Source organism: Nycticebus coucang, chromosome 20, assembly GCF_027406575.1.
Source record: "Nycticebus coucang isolate mNycCou1 chromosome 20, mNycCou1.pri, whole genome shotgun sequence".
Classification (NCBI taxonomy): domain Eukaryota; kingdom Metazoa; phylum Chordata; class Mammalia; order Primates; family Lorisidae; genus Nycticebus; species Nycticebus coucang.
In genome coordinates, this window is record NC_069799.1 from 20638046 (window position 1) to 20656194 (window position 18149).

The window sequence follows — 18149 nt, forward strand, 5'->3', positions numbered from 1 at the left end:
AGTCCCAGCTACTTGGGGGGCTGAGAGAGGATTACTTCAACCTAGGAGTTTGAGGTTTTTGTGGTTGGCTGATGTTATGGCACTTTAACCTGGGCAACAGAACGAAAGTGTGCCTCAAAACAATTTTTTTTTCTTTAGCACAGTGGTTCTAAACCTTCCTAATGCTGAGGTGTATTTTCATTATTAAAAAGGGGTCTCAACCCAGAGGTTGAGAACCACTGCCTTAGCATCCTGTTCAAAATGTGAGAATGAGCAGTTAGTATTAGTATTTGGGTCAGGCATCTCAGGACACTTCCAATAGATGGCATATGTCTTCTGCTTTATAGTTTTTGATTCAATGAAGTTTTCAAATAAAATTCTGCAGAAAGCATAGTCATTAAATTCTATCAGAACACTTAAGAATCTCCCCCAAATATAAAAAAAACTCATGTAAATTAACTTCAACATTGTCTTTGTATGAACAGTGATAAATAGTTTAATTTGTGTATGCTCTAATTTCTCAACTTTATTTTATTTAATTTTATATTTTTGAGACAGAGTCTCAAGCTGTTGCTCTCGTAGAGTATGGTGGCATCATAGCTTACAGCAACCTCAATCTCGTGGGCTTAAGCGATTTTCTTACCTTAGACCCTCAAGTAGCTGGGACTACATGTGCCCACCAAAATACCAGGCTACTTTTTGTTTCTAGTTGTTATTGTTGTTTGGCAGGCTGAAGCTAGATTCAAACCCACCAGCTCTGGTTTATGTGGCTGGCGCCCTAGCCACTAGGCTACAGGCACTGAGCCCAATTTCTCAACTTTTTTTTTTTTTTGTAGAGACAGAGTCTCACTGTACCACCCTCGGGTAAAGTGCCATGGTCACATGGCTCACAGCAACCTCTAACTCTTGGGCTTACCCAATTCTCTTGCCTCAGCCTTCCGAGCATCTGGGACTACAGGCGCCCACCACAACGCCCGGCTATTTTTTTTTTGGTTGCAGTTTGGCCTGGGGTGTGTTTGAACCCACCACCCTCGGCATATGGAGCCGGCGCCCTACTCACTGAGCCACAGGCACTGCCCTATTTTTTTTGTTGTTGTTAAATCATAGCTGTGTACATTAGTGAAATCGCCTGTACCCATTCCAATATGCACCATAGATGTGGCCCCACCCATTACTCTCTCTCCACCAAAACCTCCCCCCTCCCTTCCCCTTCCTTGGCCCTTTCCCCATAGTCTTGTGCTATAATTGGGTTATAGTCTTCATGTGAAAGCTATAATTTAGCTTCATAGTAGGGCTGAGTACATTGGATACATTTTCTTCCATTCCTGAGATACTTTGCTAAGAAGAATATTTTCCAGCTCCATCCATGTAAGCATGAAAGAGGTAAAGTCTCCATCTTTCTTTAAGGTTGCATAGTATTCCATGGTATACATGTACCACAATTTGCTAGTCCATTCGTGGGTCATGGGCATTTGGGCTTCTTCCATGACTTAGCAATTATGAATTGGGCTGCAATAAACATTCTGGTACAGATGTCTTTGTTATATTGTGACTTTTGGTCTTCTGGGTATAGACCTAGTAAAGGAATTATAGGATCGAATGGCAGGTCTATTTGTAGTTCTCTAAGCAATGTCCAAACATCCTTCCAGAAGGAACATATTAGTGGGCATTCCCACCAGCACTGTAGAAGTGTGCCCTTTCCTCCACATCCACGCCAACATTTCTGGTTTTGGGATTTTGTTATGTGGGCTGCTCTTACTGGGGTTAGGTGATATCTCAGAGTAGTTTTGATTTGCATTTCTCTGATGATTAAGGATGATGAGCTTTTTTTCATGTGTTTGTAGATCTTGCATCTGTCTTCTTTAGAGAAGTTTCTCTTCAAGTCCCTTGCCCACCCTGAGATGCGGTCACATGTTCTTTTCTTTTCTTTTTCTTTTTTTTTTTTTTGTAGAGACAGAGTTTCACTTTATTGCCCGCGGTAGAGTGCCGTGGCATCACACAGCTCACAGAAACCTCCAACTCCTGGGCTTAGGTGATTCTCCTGCCTCAGCCTCCCGAGTAGCTGGGACTACAGGCACCCGCCACAATGCCCGGCTATTTTTTTTTGTTGTTGCAGTTTGGCCGGGGCTGGGTTTGAACCCGCCACCCTCGGCATATGGGGCCGGCGCCTTACTGACTGAGCCACAGGTGCCACCCCACATGTTCTTTTCTTGTTAATATGTTTGAGTTCTCTATGGATTCTGGTTATTAGACCTTTATCGGAGGTATAACCTGCAAATATTTTCTCCCATTCTGAGGGCTGTCCGCTTGCTTTATTCACTATGTTCTTGGCTGTGCATAAGATTTTAGTTTGATCAGGGCCCAGTAGTGTATTTTTGATACTGCTTCAATTGCCTGGGGAGTCCTCCTCATAAAATATTCACCCAGGCTGATTCCTTCAAGAGTTTTCCCTGCACTTACTTTAAGTATTTTTATAGTTTCATGTCTTAAGCTTAAATCTTTTATCCAGTGACAGTGTATCTTAATTAATGGTGAAAGGTGTGGGTCCAGTTTCAATCTTCTACAGGTTGCCAGACAGTTTACCCAGCACCAATTGTTAAATAGGGAATCTTTTCCCCACTGAATGCTTTTAATGGACTTTTCAAAGATCAAATAACGGTAAGTAGCTGGATCCATCTATTGGTTCTAGCTATTCTGTTCCAGACATCTACTTCTCTGCTTTTGTGCCAGTACCAAGCTGTTTTGATCACTATCGATTTATAGTACTGTCTCAGGTCTGGTAGCGTGATTGATTCCTCCTGCTTTGTTTTTATTGTTCAGTAATGTTTTGGCTATTCGAGGTTTTTTCTGATTCCATATAAAATGAAGTATTATTTTTTCAAGATCTTTAAAGTATGACAATGGAGCTTTAATAGGAATTGCATTAAAGTTATATATTGCTTTGGGCAGTATGGACATTTTAACAATGTTGATTCTTCCCAGCCATGAGCATCGTATGTTTTTCCATCTTTTAACATCTTCGGCTATTTCTTTTCTTAGAGTTTCATTGTTCTCTTTGTAGAGATGTTTAACGTCCTTTGTTAGGTATACTCCCAAATATTTCATCTTCTTTGGCACTACTGTGAAAGGAAAAGAGTCCTTGGAAGTTTATTTGGCTTGGTTATTGTTGGTATATATAAAGGCTACAGATTTATGGGTGTTGATTTTGTAGCCTGACACATTGCTGTATTCCTTGATCACTTCTAAAAGTTTTGTAGTAGAATCCCTAGTGTTTTCAGATATATGATCATATCATCTGTGAAGAGTGAAAGTTTCATCTGTTCTGACCCTATGTGGATACCCTTGATTGCCTTTTCTTCCCTAATTGCAGTGGCTAAAACTTCCATTACCATGTTAAAGAGCAATGGAGACAATGGGCAAACTTTCCTGGTTCCTGATCTAAGTAGAATTGATTTCAATTCAATACGATATTGGCTGTGGGTTTGCTGTAGATGGCTTCTATTAGTTTAAGAAATATTCCTTCTATACCAATTTTCTTAAGTGTTCTGATCATGAAGGGATGCTGGATATTATCAAAAGCTTTTTCTGCATCAATTGATAGAATCATATGGTCTTTATTTTTAAGTTTGTCTGTGTTGAATTACAATTATAGATTTACGTATTTTGAACCAGCCTTGAGACCCTGAGATAAATCCGACTTGGTCATGGGGTATAATTTTTTTAATGTGTTGTTGGATTCTGTTTGTTAGGATCTTATTGAGTATTTTAGCATCTATATTCATTAGTGATATTGGTCTATAATTTTCTTTTCTTGTTGGGTCTTTCCCTGGTTTGGGGATCAAGGTGATGTTTGCTTCGTAGAATGTGCTGGGTAATATTCCTTCTTTTTCTATATTTTGGAAGAGGTTTAGTAGTATAGGTACTAGTTCTTTTTTAAAGGTTTGGTAGAATTCTGACGTAAAGCCATCTGGTCCTGGGCTTTTCTTTTTAGGGAGATTTTGTATAGTTGATGCTATTTCAGAACTTGATATAGGCCTATTCAACATGTGCACTTCGTTTTGGCTAAGTCCTGGTAGGTCGCGTGCTTCCAGGTATTGGTCGATTTCTTTCAGATTTTCATATTTGTCAGAATAGAGTTTCTTGTAGTATTCTTTAAGGATTTTTTGAATTTCTGAGGGGTCTGTTGTTATTTCATCATTACCATTTCTGATTTATGAAATTAGAGATTTTACTCTTTTTTTCCTGGTTAGGTTGGCCAAAGGTTTATGTATTTTATTGATCTTTTCAAAAAACCAGCTTTTGAAAATTCGATCAAGATTTTATGAATTAAACGAAGTGCTACCCTTTTTTTTTTGTAGAAACAGAGTCTCACTTTATGGCCCTCGGTAGAGTGCCGTGGACTCACACAGCTCACAGCAACCTCCAACTCCTGGGCTTAAGCGATTCTCTTGCCTCAGCCTCCAGAGTAGCTGGGACTACAGGCGCCCGCCACAGCGCCCAGCTATTTTTTGTTGCATGGCCGGGTTTGAACTCGCCACCCTTGGTATATGGGGCTGGAGCCTTACCGACTGAGCCATAGGCGCCGCCCTGGTTATTTCTTTTCTTCTGCTGTGTTTGGGGTTGAAGTGTTCTTCTTTCTCCAGTTGCTTGAGATGTTCCATTAAGTTATTGACTTCCTGTCTTTCCATTTTCTTGAGGAAGGCTTGCAGTGCTATAAATTTCCCTCTTAGCACTGCATTTGCAGTATTCCAGAGGTTCTCGTAATTCATGTCTCGATTGTTGTTTTGTTCCAAAAATATGGTGATTTTCTTCTTAATCACGTCTATAACCCATGTATCCTTCAGCATAAGGTTGTTTAGGTTTCATGTTTTGGTATGGGTATGCAGGTTCCTGTTGTCATTTAGTTCAACTTTTATTCCATGATGGTCTGAGAAGATGCAAGGAATAATTTCTATTTTTTAAAATTTACTTGGGTCAGATTTGTGGCCTAGGATGTGGTCGACTTTGGAGTATGTTCCGTTTGCTGATGAGAAGAATGTGTATTCAGTTTTGTTGGGATGAAATGTTCTGTAGATGTCTGTCAAGTCCAGATGTTGAATGGTTGAGTTTAAATCTAAAATTTCTTTGCTTAGCTTCTTTTTGGAGGATGTATCCAGGACTGCTAAAGGGGTGTTAAAATCTCCAACTACTATGGAAGTGGAGGAAATCGAGTTGCTCATGTCTGTTAGAGTTTCTCTTATAAATCGAGGTGCATTGTGGTTGGGTGCATAAATATTAATAATTGAGATCTCATCATTTTGAGTATTGCCCTTAACAAATATGAAGTGTCCATCCTTATCCTTAGTTATTTTGGTCGGTTTAAAGCCTGTTGTGTCTGCAAACAGGATTGCAACGCCTGCTTTTTTCTGCTTTCCATTTGCCTGGAATATAGATGTCCATACCTTCACCTTTAGTCTATATCTGTCTTTTAATGTAACATGCGATTCTTGGATGTAGCAGATATCTGGCTTGAGTTTTTGTGTCCAGTCCACCAACCTATGCCTCTTTAGAGGACAATTTAAACCATTCACATTAATTGAGAGTACTGATAAGCCTTTCGAGAGACCGGTGGACAGTTGTTTTTTTTTTCTCTGGTTTTGGGCTGAGGCTGGGTTTGAACCCGCCACCTCCGGCATATGGGACCGGCGCCCTACTCCTTGAGCCACCCTGGTGGACATTTTTAATCCTTTTGAGACTGTGGAAGTTGGAATTTGATCAAAAAATTTTTGGGTGGGTTTACTTTTGTGGTAGAGAATTACACTGGTCTTTATGGAGGATAGGTCTAAGAATGTCCTGGAGAGCTGGTTTAGTTGTGGCAAATTTCTTCAACATGTGAATGTCTTTGAAGTATTTAATTTGTCCATCATAAATGAAGGTCAGTTTAGCTGGGTACAGTATCCTGGGTTGAAAGTTATTTTGTTTTAGGAGATTAAAAGTTGATGACCATCCTCTTCTAGCTTGAAAGTTTTCAGCAGAGAGATCTGCAGTTATTCTAATATTCTTCCCCTTGTAGGTAAAGGTTTTCTTTCGTCTGGCAGCTTTCAGAACTTTATCCTTCATATTAACTTTAGTGAAATTGATTATGATGTGTCTGGGGGATGTCTTATTTGATTTCAGTCGTGCTGGAGTTCTGAAACAGTCTGCTATCTGAATTTTGGAATCTCTTTCCATGTCTGGAAAGTTCTCCTTCATAATCTCATGGAGAAGAGACTCTGTGCCTTGTGAAGCCACTTCGTCACTTTCGGGAATCCCTATAAGACGAATATTGGTTTTCTTCAAAGTATCCGAGAGCTCTCTGAGAGAGTGGTCTGTTTCTGCTCTCCATTTCTCTTCTTCTTTGAGGGTTTGGGAGCATTCGATAGCTTTGTCTTCAATGTCAGAAATCCTTTCTTCTGCTTGCTCCATTCTGTTACTGAGGGATTCTACTATGTTTCTCAGATCTTTGAGTGATGCAACTTCTTGTCTCAATGTGTCGAAATCTTTGGTCATTTGGTCTTTGAATTTCTGAATTCTTGAGATAACTTTTGGAATTCTTATTCGATCTTATTTGCTGTCCAGATCCTGAATTCAATTTCTGACATCTCAGCTATTTGTTTGTGCATGGGGTCTTGTGCTGTTTCTGCCCCATTGATCCTTGGGAGAGTTGATCTACTCTGATTATTCATATTGCCATAGTTTTTCTGTTGATTTCACCTCATGATTGTTTTTCACCATTGCCTCTGGCTGTCCTCAGAGTTGGAGAGGTGTCTCTCCAAGATTAGACCCCAGCGGGATCACTATTTTGTTGCTGGATCTTCGTATGGAGTGACCCTGTGTAGTTCCTCTGGGGCTGCTCTAGCTAGGGAGTTCTGGTTTTGGAAGTAGCTCCGGTTTGTGACACAACTGGCTCCAGCAACAGGGCTGAGGGTGGTGCACACGGTTCTGGGAGTGCCAGGTGCCCAGTGACTTTGGCACAGAGAACCCAACACTCTAGCAGTCTCTGGCCAGGAGAAGAGCTCTTCACAGAGGCAGGGAGGGCTCCAAAGGGCCCGCAGCTACCAGAGTCCCTGTCCAGATGAATGGGCTAGTGTGGAAGCTGGGAGGACACAGGAGGGAGGACGCAGGGTTGTGTTGCTCCTACAGTTCCTGGTCAGGGAATGTGGAGGCCACAGTGGGTGTGGGTCACCGGTCAGGGGTCGCTGTACAGATCTTATGGAGGTCTGGGAGGCACCAAGCCCAGGAGTTTGAGGTTGCTATGAGTTGTGATGTCACGGCACTCTACCCAGGGCAATAGCCCAAGGCTCCAGTGTGCCAAACCGTCTCTCTCTGCCCCTAGGGATTAAGGCTGTAAGGCAGCTTAGTCCCCGCCTTTAGGCTGCTCAGTCAGTAGGTTACTTTGACCTGCCCAATCCTTGCTCTGAGACACTGAGGGCGGAGCTTGACCAGGCACTTCTTTCACAATGGCTTCCTGCGCCCAGCTCAGTGGCTCAGTCTGGGGCCCCGGACAATCCCCAAAGTTCTCCACACTCCTGCTCAAGCTCTCCCCAAGGCAGTTCAACTGAGTGCCAAGTCCAAGAACATGGAAACAGTTCACAGGTAAGGCCTTTCTGGTTTGCAGTCTCACTGCTGCTTGTACTTACGGTTGCTGGCGTGATTAGGTCGATCGAACACACGCAAACACTTGCCAGTTCTCCACTGTTTTTGTCCTCCTCTTGGGGTCCAGAAGTCCCTTGCTGGCTCCCTGTATCCTCAAAGGGATGATTATAGGCAGATCCCCCCGGCCAGAGATGCCTGGAGTCTTGTCTACCCAGACTCACTGTTCCCAGTTGTAGGGAAGCTGTTACTTGTCCGCCATCTTTACTCTCTCCACCTTTTTTTTTTTTTTTGAAACAGCCTGAAGCTGTCACCCGGAGTAGAGTGCTGTGGCATCACAGCTCACAGCAAGCTCCAACTCCTGAGCATAAGCGATTCTTTTTTTTTTTTTTTTTTTGTAGAGACAGAGTCTCACTGTACCGCCCTCGGGTAGAGTGCCATGGCGTCACACGGCTCACAGCAACCTCTTAACCCTTGGGCTTACGCGATTCTCTTGCCTCAGCCTCCCGAGCAGCTGGGACTACAGGCGCCCGCCACAACGCCCGGCTATTTTTTGGTTGCAGTTTGGCCGGGGCTGGGTTTGAACCCGCCACCCTCGGCATATGGGGCTGGCGCCCTACTCACTGAGCCACAGGTGCCGCCCCATAAGCGATTCTTTTGTCTCAGCTTCCCAAGTAGCTGGGAGCAAAAAGGTGCCTGCCACAATGCCTGGCTATTTTGTGGTTGTAGTTCTCATGGTTGTTTGGTAGGCCCGGGCTGGATTCGAACGTGCTAGCTCTGGTATATGTGGCTTGCACCTTAGCCACTTGAACTACAGGCACCAAGCCCCAATTTCTCATCTTTAATATAGTTAAAAGTTACGGTATTCCCAAGCATATATTAAATTCTCTTTTGTTACAAAATCACTCTTAAAAACTTTTCTGAGACAGTTTCTCACTCTACCACCCTGAGGTTAAGTTCAGAGTTAATTGTAGATCATAGCAACATCAAACTCTTGCGTTCAAGTGATCCTTTCTTTTCAGCCCCCACAGTACATAGGACTAGATTGAACTGCCACAGTGTCTGGGTAGTTTTTCTATTTTTAGTAAAGAAGGGGTCTTCATCTTTCTCAAGCTGCTCTCAAACGACTGAGCTCAGGTGATCCACCTGCCTTGGCCTCCTAAAGTGATTAAGATTGCAGATATGAGCCACTATGCCTGTCATAAATAACCTTTATTTTATGACTATCTCTTGCTTAGGTAATGCTTATGTGGACTGTATTATGCACACACAACCACACATACACAGAAACACAGTAGACCTCTGCAAGTTGACCACTCAAGGGATTGTAAAAATCTTGTCAACACACATAAGTGGTTAGCATAAGTAACTTGGCCTAGTGTATTGATAGTGCTTGTGGTGCATGCCCAGTCTATGTACATGAGGTGAACTTGGGGAGGTGTTCAATGTAGGGAGGTGGTCACTTACAGATTCTAGTGTCTGTATATATTTACATATACACACAAATAGATATATAAACATAAATACAAACAAAAAAAGTGCCAAGGTCTTCAGGCCTATCTACATTGTCATGAGTAAATATCTCCCTTCAGGTCTCTGGATATGTGGGACCAGCCCCACATCATGGCTCGGAGAAATTGGAGATGCCCACATAATCATTTCAGAATTCTCAGTGTCGCTTGGCACCCATAGCCCAGTGGTTGTGGCACTGGCCACATTCACCAAGGCTGGCGGGTTTGAACACAGCCCAGGTCAGCTAAACAACAAGTACTGTAACAAAAAAATAGACATGCGTTGTGGCAGGTGCCTGTTGTCCCAGCTACGGGGGAGGCTGAGGCAAGAGAATCACTGAAGCCCAAGAGTTGGAGGTTGCTGTGAGCTGTGACACTGTAGTACTCTACCTAGCATAACATAGTGTTACTCTGTCTCCCCTCCAAATAAAACAAACAAAATTCTCAGTAGGAGAATTTTATTTTAGTGTTCCTTCTGAGTATGGTGTATGATATTTCATTGTGATTTTGCTTTGCCTTTCTTCAGTAGTTACTAATTTTGAGCACCCTTTCTAATGATACTTGGCTATCTTTTTGAAAAATGTCATTTCAATCCTTTGTCACTTTTTTCTTCTTTTTTTTTTAAGAGACAGAGTCTCACTTTTTCACCCTTGGTAAAGTGCTTTGGTGTCACAGCTCACAGCAACCTCCAGCTCTTGCACTTAGGTGATTCTCTTGCCTCAGCCTCCCGAGTAGCTGGGACTACAGGTGCCTGCCACAACAGCCAGCTATTTGTTGTTGTTGTTATTGTTGTTGTTGTTTCAATTTGGCTGGGGCCAGGTTCGAACCTGCCACCCTTGGTATATGAAGCTGGTGCCCTACTTACTGAGACAGAGGTGGCCGCCCTTTCATTTTTTTTATTGAGACAGAGTCTCACTGTTGCCCTTGGTAGAGTGCAGTGTCATCATAGTTCACAGCAACCTCAAACTCCTGGGATAAAGCAAATATCTTACCTAAGCCTCCCAGGTAGCTGGGAGTACAGGTGCCCACCACAATTTCCAGTTATTTTTTAGTGAGGAGGTCTCACTCTTGCTCAGGATCTTCACAAATTATCCTGGCCTCAAGCAATCCTCCAGCCTCAGCCTTCAAGAATTCTAGGATTATAGCCCTGAGAAACCGTGGCCAGCCTTATTTTGCTACTTTTAACTAGAGAGACCTGTCATGTTTGTTAGGTGTAGTAATACACCATGTTCAAGTTATCTGTTATCTTATTAATCTTTTTTCTAATCTTTCAATTGATTATTATAAATGGTGTATTTTGTAAGGTATATGGCACACCTCCTGGGTGAGGGACACAACTATAAGTGGGATTTTACCTAACAAATGCAAATTCTGTAACCTAATTTTTTAAATTTTTTTTTGAGACAGAGTCTCAAGGTGTTTGTCCTGGGTAGAGTGCTGTGGCATCACAGCTCACAGCAACCTCCAACTCCTGGGCTCAAGTGATTCTCCTGCCTCTGCCTCCCAAGTAGCTGGGACTACAGGCGCCTGCCACAATACCCAGCTATTTTCTGGTTGCAGCCATTATTGTTATTTGACCAGGCTGGGCTACATTTGAACCCGCCACCTCAGGTGTATGTGGCTGGTGCCTTAGCCACTTGAGATACAGGCACTGAGCCCAGTTATTCTATTTTTAGTAGAGATGGGGGTCTCACTCTTCTCAGGCTGGTCTGAAACACATGAGCTCAAGCTATCCACCCCCCCAGAGTAATGTGAGTATAGGTGTGAGCCACCGTGCCCAGCGGTGATCCAATTGTTTGTACCCTCATATTAATCTGAAATTTAAAAAAAGAGAAAAAATAAAAACTATGGTCTAAAACTAAAAATCACCATGTGGCTGTTTCTTCCTTTGCTTTACCATGATTTATTTCTTATATTTGGAATCAATGCTGTTATATGTACTTGCTTATATTGTATAAGATATGTAATATCTTGTAATGTGAGGTTTGTGAATACATGTAATAAATAGTGAGGATTCTTTGTAAAGAGGCCTATTCTATTACTACTACATTTGTCTCTTGGCTGTTTAGGCCATAAGTGTATATTGTCCGATATAATTGTAGCTACTTCACCCACTTAGAGTTACTATTTGCTTGGCATACTGATTTTTTTGTCTTTTTACTTTTAGCCTGTTTGAGTGCATAAAGCTACAAGGAGTTTTCTCTAGACCTAATATAATAGAAACTCATTTATTGTAAGTCTATTCAGCCATATCATATTTTTAGATTATTGATTTAATTACATTAAATATAAATGAGTTAAAGTTACTATTACTTTGTTTCTTCTACATATTTTCTCCTCATTTCTTCTCTTGCTACCTTCATTTCTGTTTTATTGATTTTTGTAATTAGTCTGATTGCTTTCTTAGTTTACTTCATATGAATTCTATAGATATTTTCTTTCTGAACACCTTGAAGAATGGAAATTATAAAATGTTCTTAAAGATTAACAATATTATTATTATTCAGACTCGTATCAAGCTAACTTCAATTGAATGCAAAAATTATAACTGTTTATATTCCTTTTGTTGTTGTTTTTCTATGGTTTTTGTTTTGTTTTCTTTTGTTTTTTGTCAGAGTTTCACTCTGTGTCCCCACGTAGAGTGCTGTGGCATTGTCATAGCTCACAGCAACCTCAAACTCTCAGATTAACGAGATCGTCTTGCTACAGTCTCTTCAATAGCTGAAAGTACAGGTCCCTACCACAATGCCTAGCTAGTTTTTTTGTTTTGTTTTGTTTTTTGAGATAGAGAATCACTTTTCTCACCCTCATTAGAGTGCTCTGGTGTCAACCTCACAGCAACCTACAACTCTTGGGCTGGAGCGATTCTCTTGCCTCAACTCCCTAGTAGCTGGGACTACAGGTGCTTGCCACAGCGCCCGGGTATTTTAGAGATGAGGTCTCTCTATGGCTCAGGCTGGTGTGGAACCTGTGAGCTCAGAATATCCCTTGCCTTGACATTCCAAGTGCTAAGATTATACACGTGAGCCATTTCGCCCTGCGTTTCTTTCAACTTACTGATGTCACCAATTTCATCTTGTTACATTGAACACTTATACCATTAACAAAAGTTTAATGTTAAGATTATGTTTTTGTCTTTGAATTTTAAAGCATGATTTAAAAAGTTTTGGGCTTGACACCTATAGCTCAGCAGCTAGGGCATCAGCCAGATACACTGAAGGTGGCAGGTTTGAATCCAGACCTCACCTGCCAAACAAAAATGACAACTACAACCAAAACATACCCTGGTGTTGTGGCAGGCACCTGTAGTCCCAGCTACTTGGGAAGCTGAGGCAGGAGTCTTGCTTAAGCACAAGAGTTTGAGGTTGCTCTGAGCTGTGATGCCATGGCTCTACCCAGGATGACAGCTTACAATTCAGTCTCAAAAATCAAAAAATAGGGTGGCACCTGTGGTTCAGTGGGTAGGGCGCTGGCCCCATATACCAAGGGTGGTGAGTTCAAACCCAGGCCTGGCCAAACCGCCACAAACATATAGCTGGGCGTGTTGGCAGGTGCCTGTAGTCCCAGCTACTTGCGAGGCTGAGGCACAGAGAATCGTCTAAATCCAGGAGTTGGAGGTTGCTGTGAGCTGTGTGATGCCAGGGCACTCTACCAACGGTGATAAAGTGAGACTTAGCCTCTACCAAGAAAAAAAAAAAAGACATGAAAATAAATAAATAAAATAAAAGTGCTTACTGCCCTGTCATTATAATAATACAAAAGTTTATTTAAATGTACTTGGTTTTTTTTTTTTTTTCCAGATTTACTTATTATTACCTAAGGTAGCATTGTTCTCAAGCATAATTTTGTAATTTCAAAGAAAGGGGCTTCCTTTGAGATTTCTTCTTTGGTACTTTTCACCATTCATTTATCTTGATAAATGTTTATTTTTCTCTTTATCTTGGAAGGGATGTTTTGCTGGATATAGAACATGTGTTTTAAAATTTTTGTTCTTTCAGCACTTTGACTATATCATCCAACTTTTTGTTTTGTTGTTGAAGTTTTTGGCCGGTGCTGTGCTTGAACCTGCCACCTCCAGCTTATGGGGATGGTGCCTTAATTCTTTGAGCCACAGGCACCACCCCATCCAACTCTTTTTTGACAGGGAAGTTGTGTGTCAAAAAATCCACTAGTTATCTCAGAAGAGCGTGCTTAGAGATGACACATCTGTTTCCTTTCCTGGCTTTCAGGATACTCTTGTGTGGCTTTCAAATCTTTGATCTTCATGTGTCTTTTTATGGGTCTCTTTGTGTTTCTCCTAGCTGAGGTGTGGTGAGCTTCATATTCTGTATTTTTTTCCTTTGAAAATTTCTCAGTCTATTTCCCTATGTTCTGCAAGTTAAGAATTTCTCTTTTTTTTTAAGCTTTTCTTTTTTGTTGATATCTCCATTTTTATGATTTACTTAGTTGTTTGTATCATTCTCATTTCATCCATTTACCATCATTAATATAAAACTCTTAGATAATTTAGACATCTCTATTTTTTATGGTTGATTCTATGTTATTTATTATGTTTCTTCAGGTTATGTCACCCTATTATGTTTTACATGTTCTAATCTTTTGTGATTGATGAATCACAAAAGGCACCTTTGTTTTTTTTTTTGTTGTTGTTGTTGTTGTTGTTTTTGAGACAGAGTCTCACGCTGTTGCCCTCACTACAGTGTTATGGCATTACAGCTCACAGCAACCTCAAACTCTCCGGCTTAAGGGATTCTCTCACCTCCGCCTCCCAGGTAGCTGGGACTACAGGTGCCCACCACAGTGCCTGGCTATTTTTTTTTTTTTTTAATTTATTGTTTGGGATTCATTGAGGTACAAGAAACCAGGTTACACTGATTGCATTTGTTAAGTAAAGACCCTCTTACAATCATGTCTTGCCCCCAAAAGGTGTGGCCACACCAAGACTCCACCCCCTCGCTCCTTCCCTCTCTCTGCTCTTCCTTTACCCACCCCTCCCTCCTTTTTTCTCTATTCTTCTTTTCCCCCACGCCCACGGTGTCATTAATTGTCATTCTCCTCATATCAAAATTGAGTACATAGAATTCATGTTTCTCTATTCTTGTAATGCTTTACTAAGAATAATGTGTTCCACTTCCATCCAGGTTAATACAAAGGATGTAAAGTCTCCATCATTTTTAATGGCTGAATAATATTTCATAGTGTACATATACTACAGCTTGTTAATCCATTCCTCAGTTAGTGAGAATTTAGGCTGTTTCCATATTTTTTGCCCAGCTATTTTTTGTTCTAGTTGTCATTGGCATTTAGCTGGCCCAGGCTGGGTTGAAACTCGCCACCCTTTGTGTCTGTGGCTGACACCATAACCACTGTGCTATGGGCACCAAGTCACATAAGGCACCTTTCACAAAATCCATGATGTGGCTTTACCTTACAGGACTCTGACACAAATTATACTAAAGACTTGAGGCAGTTCAGTATACATTCTGAAAGTGTTCAGCCTGTGGAATTGTGTGTCTATTCTCTAGCTGAAGCATTTTCCCCACAATTCCTCCTAAGAGCTTGTAATTGCTTGCTAGATCTGAATCTCTCTATTGTCTTGGAGTCTCTCTGGTACTGTAACAATATTTTAACTTTGATTTTAGCTCCCCAAGTCAGTTTTATAAAAACTGCACCATTCTTGGGCAATGCCTGTGGCTCAAAGGAGTAAGGTGCTGGACCCATATGTTGGAGGTAGTGGGTTCAAACCAAGCCCTGGCCAAAAACTGAAAAAGAAAAAAACAATAATAACAACAACAAAAAACCCAAAACTGCACAATTTCCTTCAGCACTCTGCCTCTTGGGAGACATAACCTATCTTTAGAAAAGCCCTGAAAAGCCAGTAGAGTTAATGTAGGTCTCTATTTTTCTTTTGAGGAAAAAGTTTACTTTCATATGGACAATGCTGTTTTCAGATGGGAGAATTTCTGTGGTGTATAAGTAGAACAAAATTTTCTTCCCATATTTTGTCATGATAATTTTTATCTTATTTAATTTTATATAGTTATATGTTTTTGAGACAGAGTGTCTTTCACCAATGATAGAATGCTGTGGTATTATAGTCAACAGCAACCTTAACCTCCTGGGCTCAAGAGATACTCTTGCCTAAGCTTCATGAGTTGCTGGGCCTACAGGGGTCTGCCACTTGCCCACTAATTTTTTCGATTTTTGGTGTAAACAGGGTGTCACTTTGGCTCAGACTGCTTTCAAATACCTGTGTTGAAGCAATCCACACTCTCATTCTCCCTGAGTGCTATGTTTAAAAACAGAAACCACTGCACCTGGCCTGTATAGGCCTCTTCACATTGTGTTCATCTGGTGGGTTAAAAATTCTCACTTTGTTTTTATAATTGCTAAAATGCAGTATATATTTCTTACTTATATGTATCTCAGAAATTATTAGGGCATTTATGCATCCTATGCTATCTTATTACTGTCCTGGACATAACTTTACAGACAAACTTTGTAATGTATACTCAATTGTGATGAAACTCAATGGAATAATTTTGTATTTTTCATTTTCTTTCAGTTATATTTAATCATTCTACCCAGAACAATTCGCAAGTGCGAGGCGTGAATATGTTATTACGAGAAATAATCCTGAGAAGATATGAAAATGATATCCCTGAAAATTTAAACTCAATAGAAGACTGGGATAGGGTGTGTGAGTATAAGCAGCAGAAAGTATGTTACAATGGACTAGACAAATGTTTAACAGCTATGCATGGTAAAATCTACCAATGGAGTAAATGTTTCAAAGTTGTCAGAAAATTATCAAATGTAAATAGACATAAGATGATATATACCGGGGAAATAATATTTGAGTGTAAAAAATATGGGAAAGCCTTAAATCTATGTTCAAACTTTGGTAAACATAAGATAAAACATTTTGTGGAAAAACAGTCCAAATATAAAGAACGTTGCAAAGTCTTTACATGTTGCTCAAGACTGTCTAAGCACAGGGGACTTCATACTGCAGAGAAAATCTCCCCTTGTGAGAATTATGACAAGTGTCTTAGCCACAGCTCAAGATATTCTAGCTGTAAGACAATTTATAATGTAGAGAAACCATACACATGTAAAGAATGTGGCAAAGCCTTCAACAATTATTCAAACCTTTTTGTACATAAAAGAATTCATTCTGGGGTGAAACCCTACAAATATGAAGGATGTGGAAAAGCCTTTAACCGGTACTCACACTTTTCTGTACATAAAAGAATTCCTTCTGGAGAGAAACCCTGCAAATGTGAGGAATATGGAAAAGCCTTTAATGATTCCTCAATCCTTTCTGTACATAAAAGAATTCATTCTAGGGAGAAACCCTACAAATGTGAAGAATGTGGAAAAGCCTTTAACTGTTACTCACAGCTTTCTCTACATAAAAGAATTCCCTCTGGAGAGAAACCCTACAAGTGTGAAGAATGTGGAAAAGCCTTTAATCAGTACTCACATTTTTCTGTACATAAAAGAATTCATTCTGGAGAGAAACCCTATAAATGTGAAGAATGTGGAAAAGCCTTTAACAATTCCTCAAAACTTTCTGTACATAAAAGAATTCATTCTAGGGAGAAACCCTACAAATGTGAAGAATGTGGAAAAGCCTTTAACTATTACTCACACCTTTCTGTACATAAAAGAATTCATTCTGGGGAGAAACCCTACAAATGTGAAGAATGTGGAAAAGCCTTTAACCAGTACTCACACCTTTCTGTACATAAAAGAATTCACTCTGGAGAGAAACCCTGCAAATGTGAAGAATGTGGAAAAGCCTTTAAACAGTACTCACACCTTTCTGTACATAAAAGAATTCATTCTGGAGAGAAACCCTACAAATGTGAAGAATGTGGAAAAGCCTTTAATGATTCCTCAACCCTTTCTGTACATAAAAGAATTCATTCTGGAGCGAAGCCCTACAAATGTGAAGAATGTGGAAAAGCCTTTAACCAGTACTCACACCTTTCTGTACATCAAAGAATTCATTCTGGAGAGAAACCCTACAAATGTGAAGAATGTGGAAAAGCCTTTAATGATTCCTCAGCCCTTTCTGTACATAAAAGAATTCATTCTGGAGAGAAACCCTACAAATGTCAAGAATGTGGAAAAGCCTTTAAAAATTCCTCAAACCTTTCTGTACATAAAAGAATTCATTCTGGAGAGAAACCCTACAAATGTGAAGAATGTGGAAAAGCCTTTAACCGGTACTCACATCTTTCTGTACATAAAAGAATTCATTCTGGAGAGAAGCCCTACAAATGTGAAGAATGTGGCAAAGCATTTAACAATTCCTCAAACCTTTCTGTACATAAAAGAATTCATTCTAAAGAGAAACCCAACAAATGTAAAGAATGTGGAAAAGCCTTTAATCAGTACTCACATTTTTCTGTACATAAAAGAATTCATTCTGGAGAGAAACCCTACAAATGTGAAGAATGTGGAAAAGCCTTTAACAATTCTTCAAACCTTTCTGTACATAAAAGAATTCATTCTAGGGAGAAACCCTACAAATGTGAAGAATGTGAAAAAGCCTTTAACTGTTACTCACACCTTTCTGTACATAAAAGAATTCATTCTGGGGAGAAACCCTACAAATGTGAAGAATGTGGAAAAGCCTTTAACCAGTACTCACACATTTCTGTACATAAAAGAATTCACTCTGGAGAGAAACCCTACAAATGTGAAGAATGTGGAAAAGCCTTTAAACAGTACTCACACCTTTCTGTACATAAAAGAATTCATTCTGGAAAGAAACCCTACAAATGTCAAGAATGTGGAAAAGCCTTTAACCAGTACTCACACCTTTCTGTACATCAAAGAATTCATTCTGGAGAGAAACCCTACAAATGTGAAGAATGTGGAAAAGCCTTTAATGATTCCTCAACCCTTTCTGTACATAAAGGAATTCATTCTGGAGAGAAACCCTACAAATGTCAAGAATGTGGAAAAGCCTTTAAAAATTCCTCAAACCTTTCTGTGCATAAAAGAATTCATTCTGGAGAGAAGCCCTACAAATGT

At 40.3% G+C, this 18149-nt stretch overlaps 1 protein-coding gene across 1 annotated transcript in view; it reads left to right on the plus strand.

The window, feature by feature from the left end:
- Positions 1-17564, plus strand: part of LOC128572501 (zinc finger protein 595-like) — a gene marked incomplete at its 3' end in the record, with an annotated part of 30416 nt that extends 12852 nt beyond the window's left edge. Inside the window, exon 4 of the mRNA XM_053572543.1 lies at positions 15667-17564. Within this exon, the coding sequence (XP_053428518.1) occupies positions 15667-17564 (1898 nt within the window). The remainder of the gene's footprint in view (positions 1-15666) is intronic.
- Between the last annotated feature and the right edge of the window lie 585 nt (positions 17565-18149).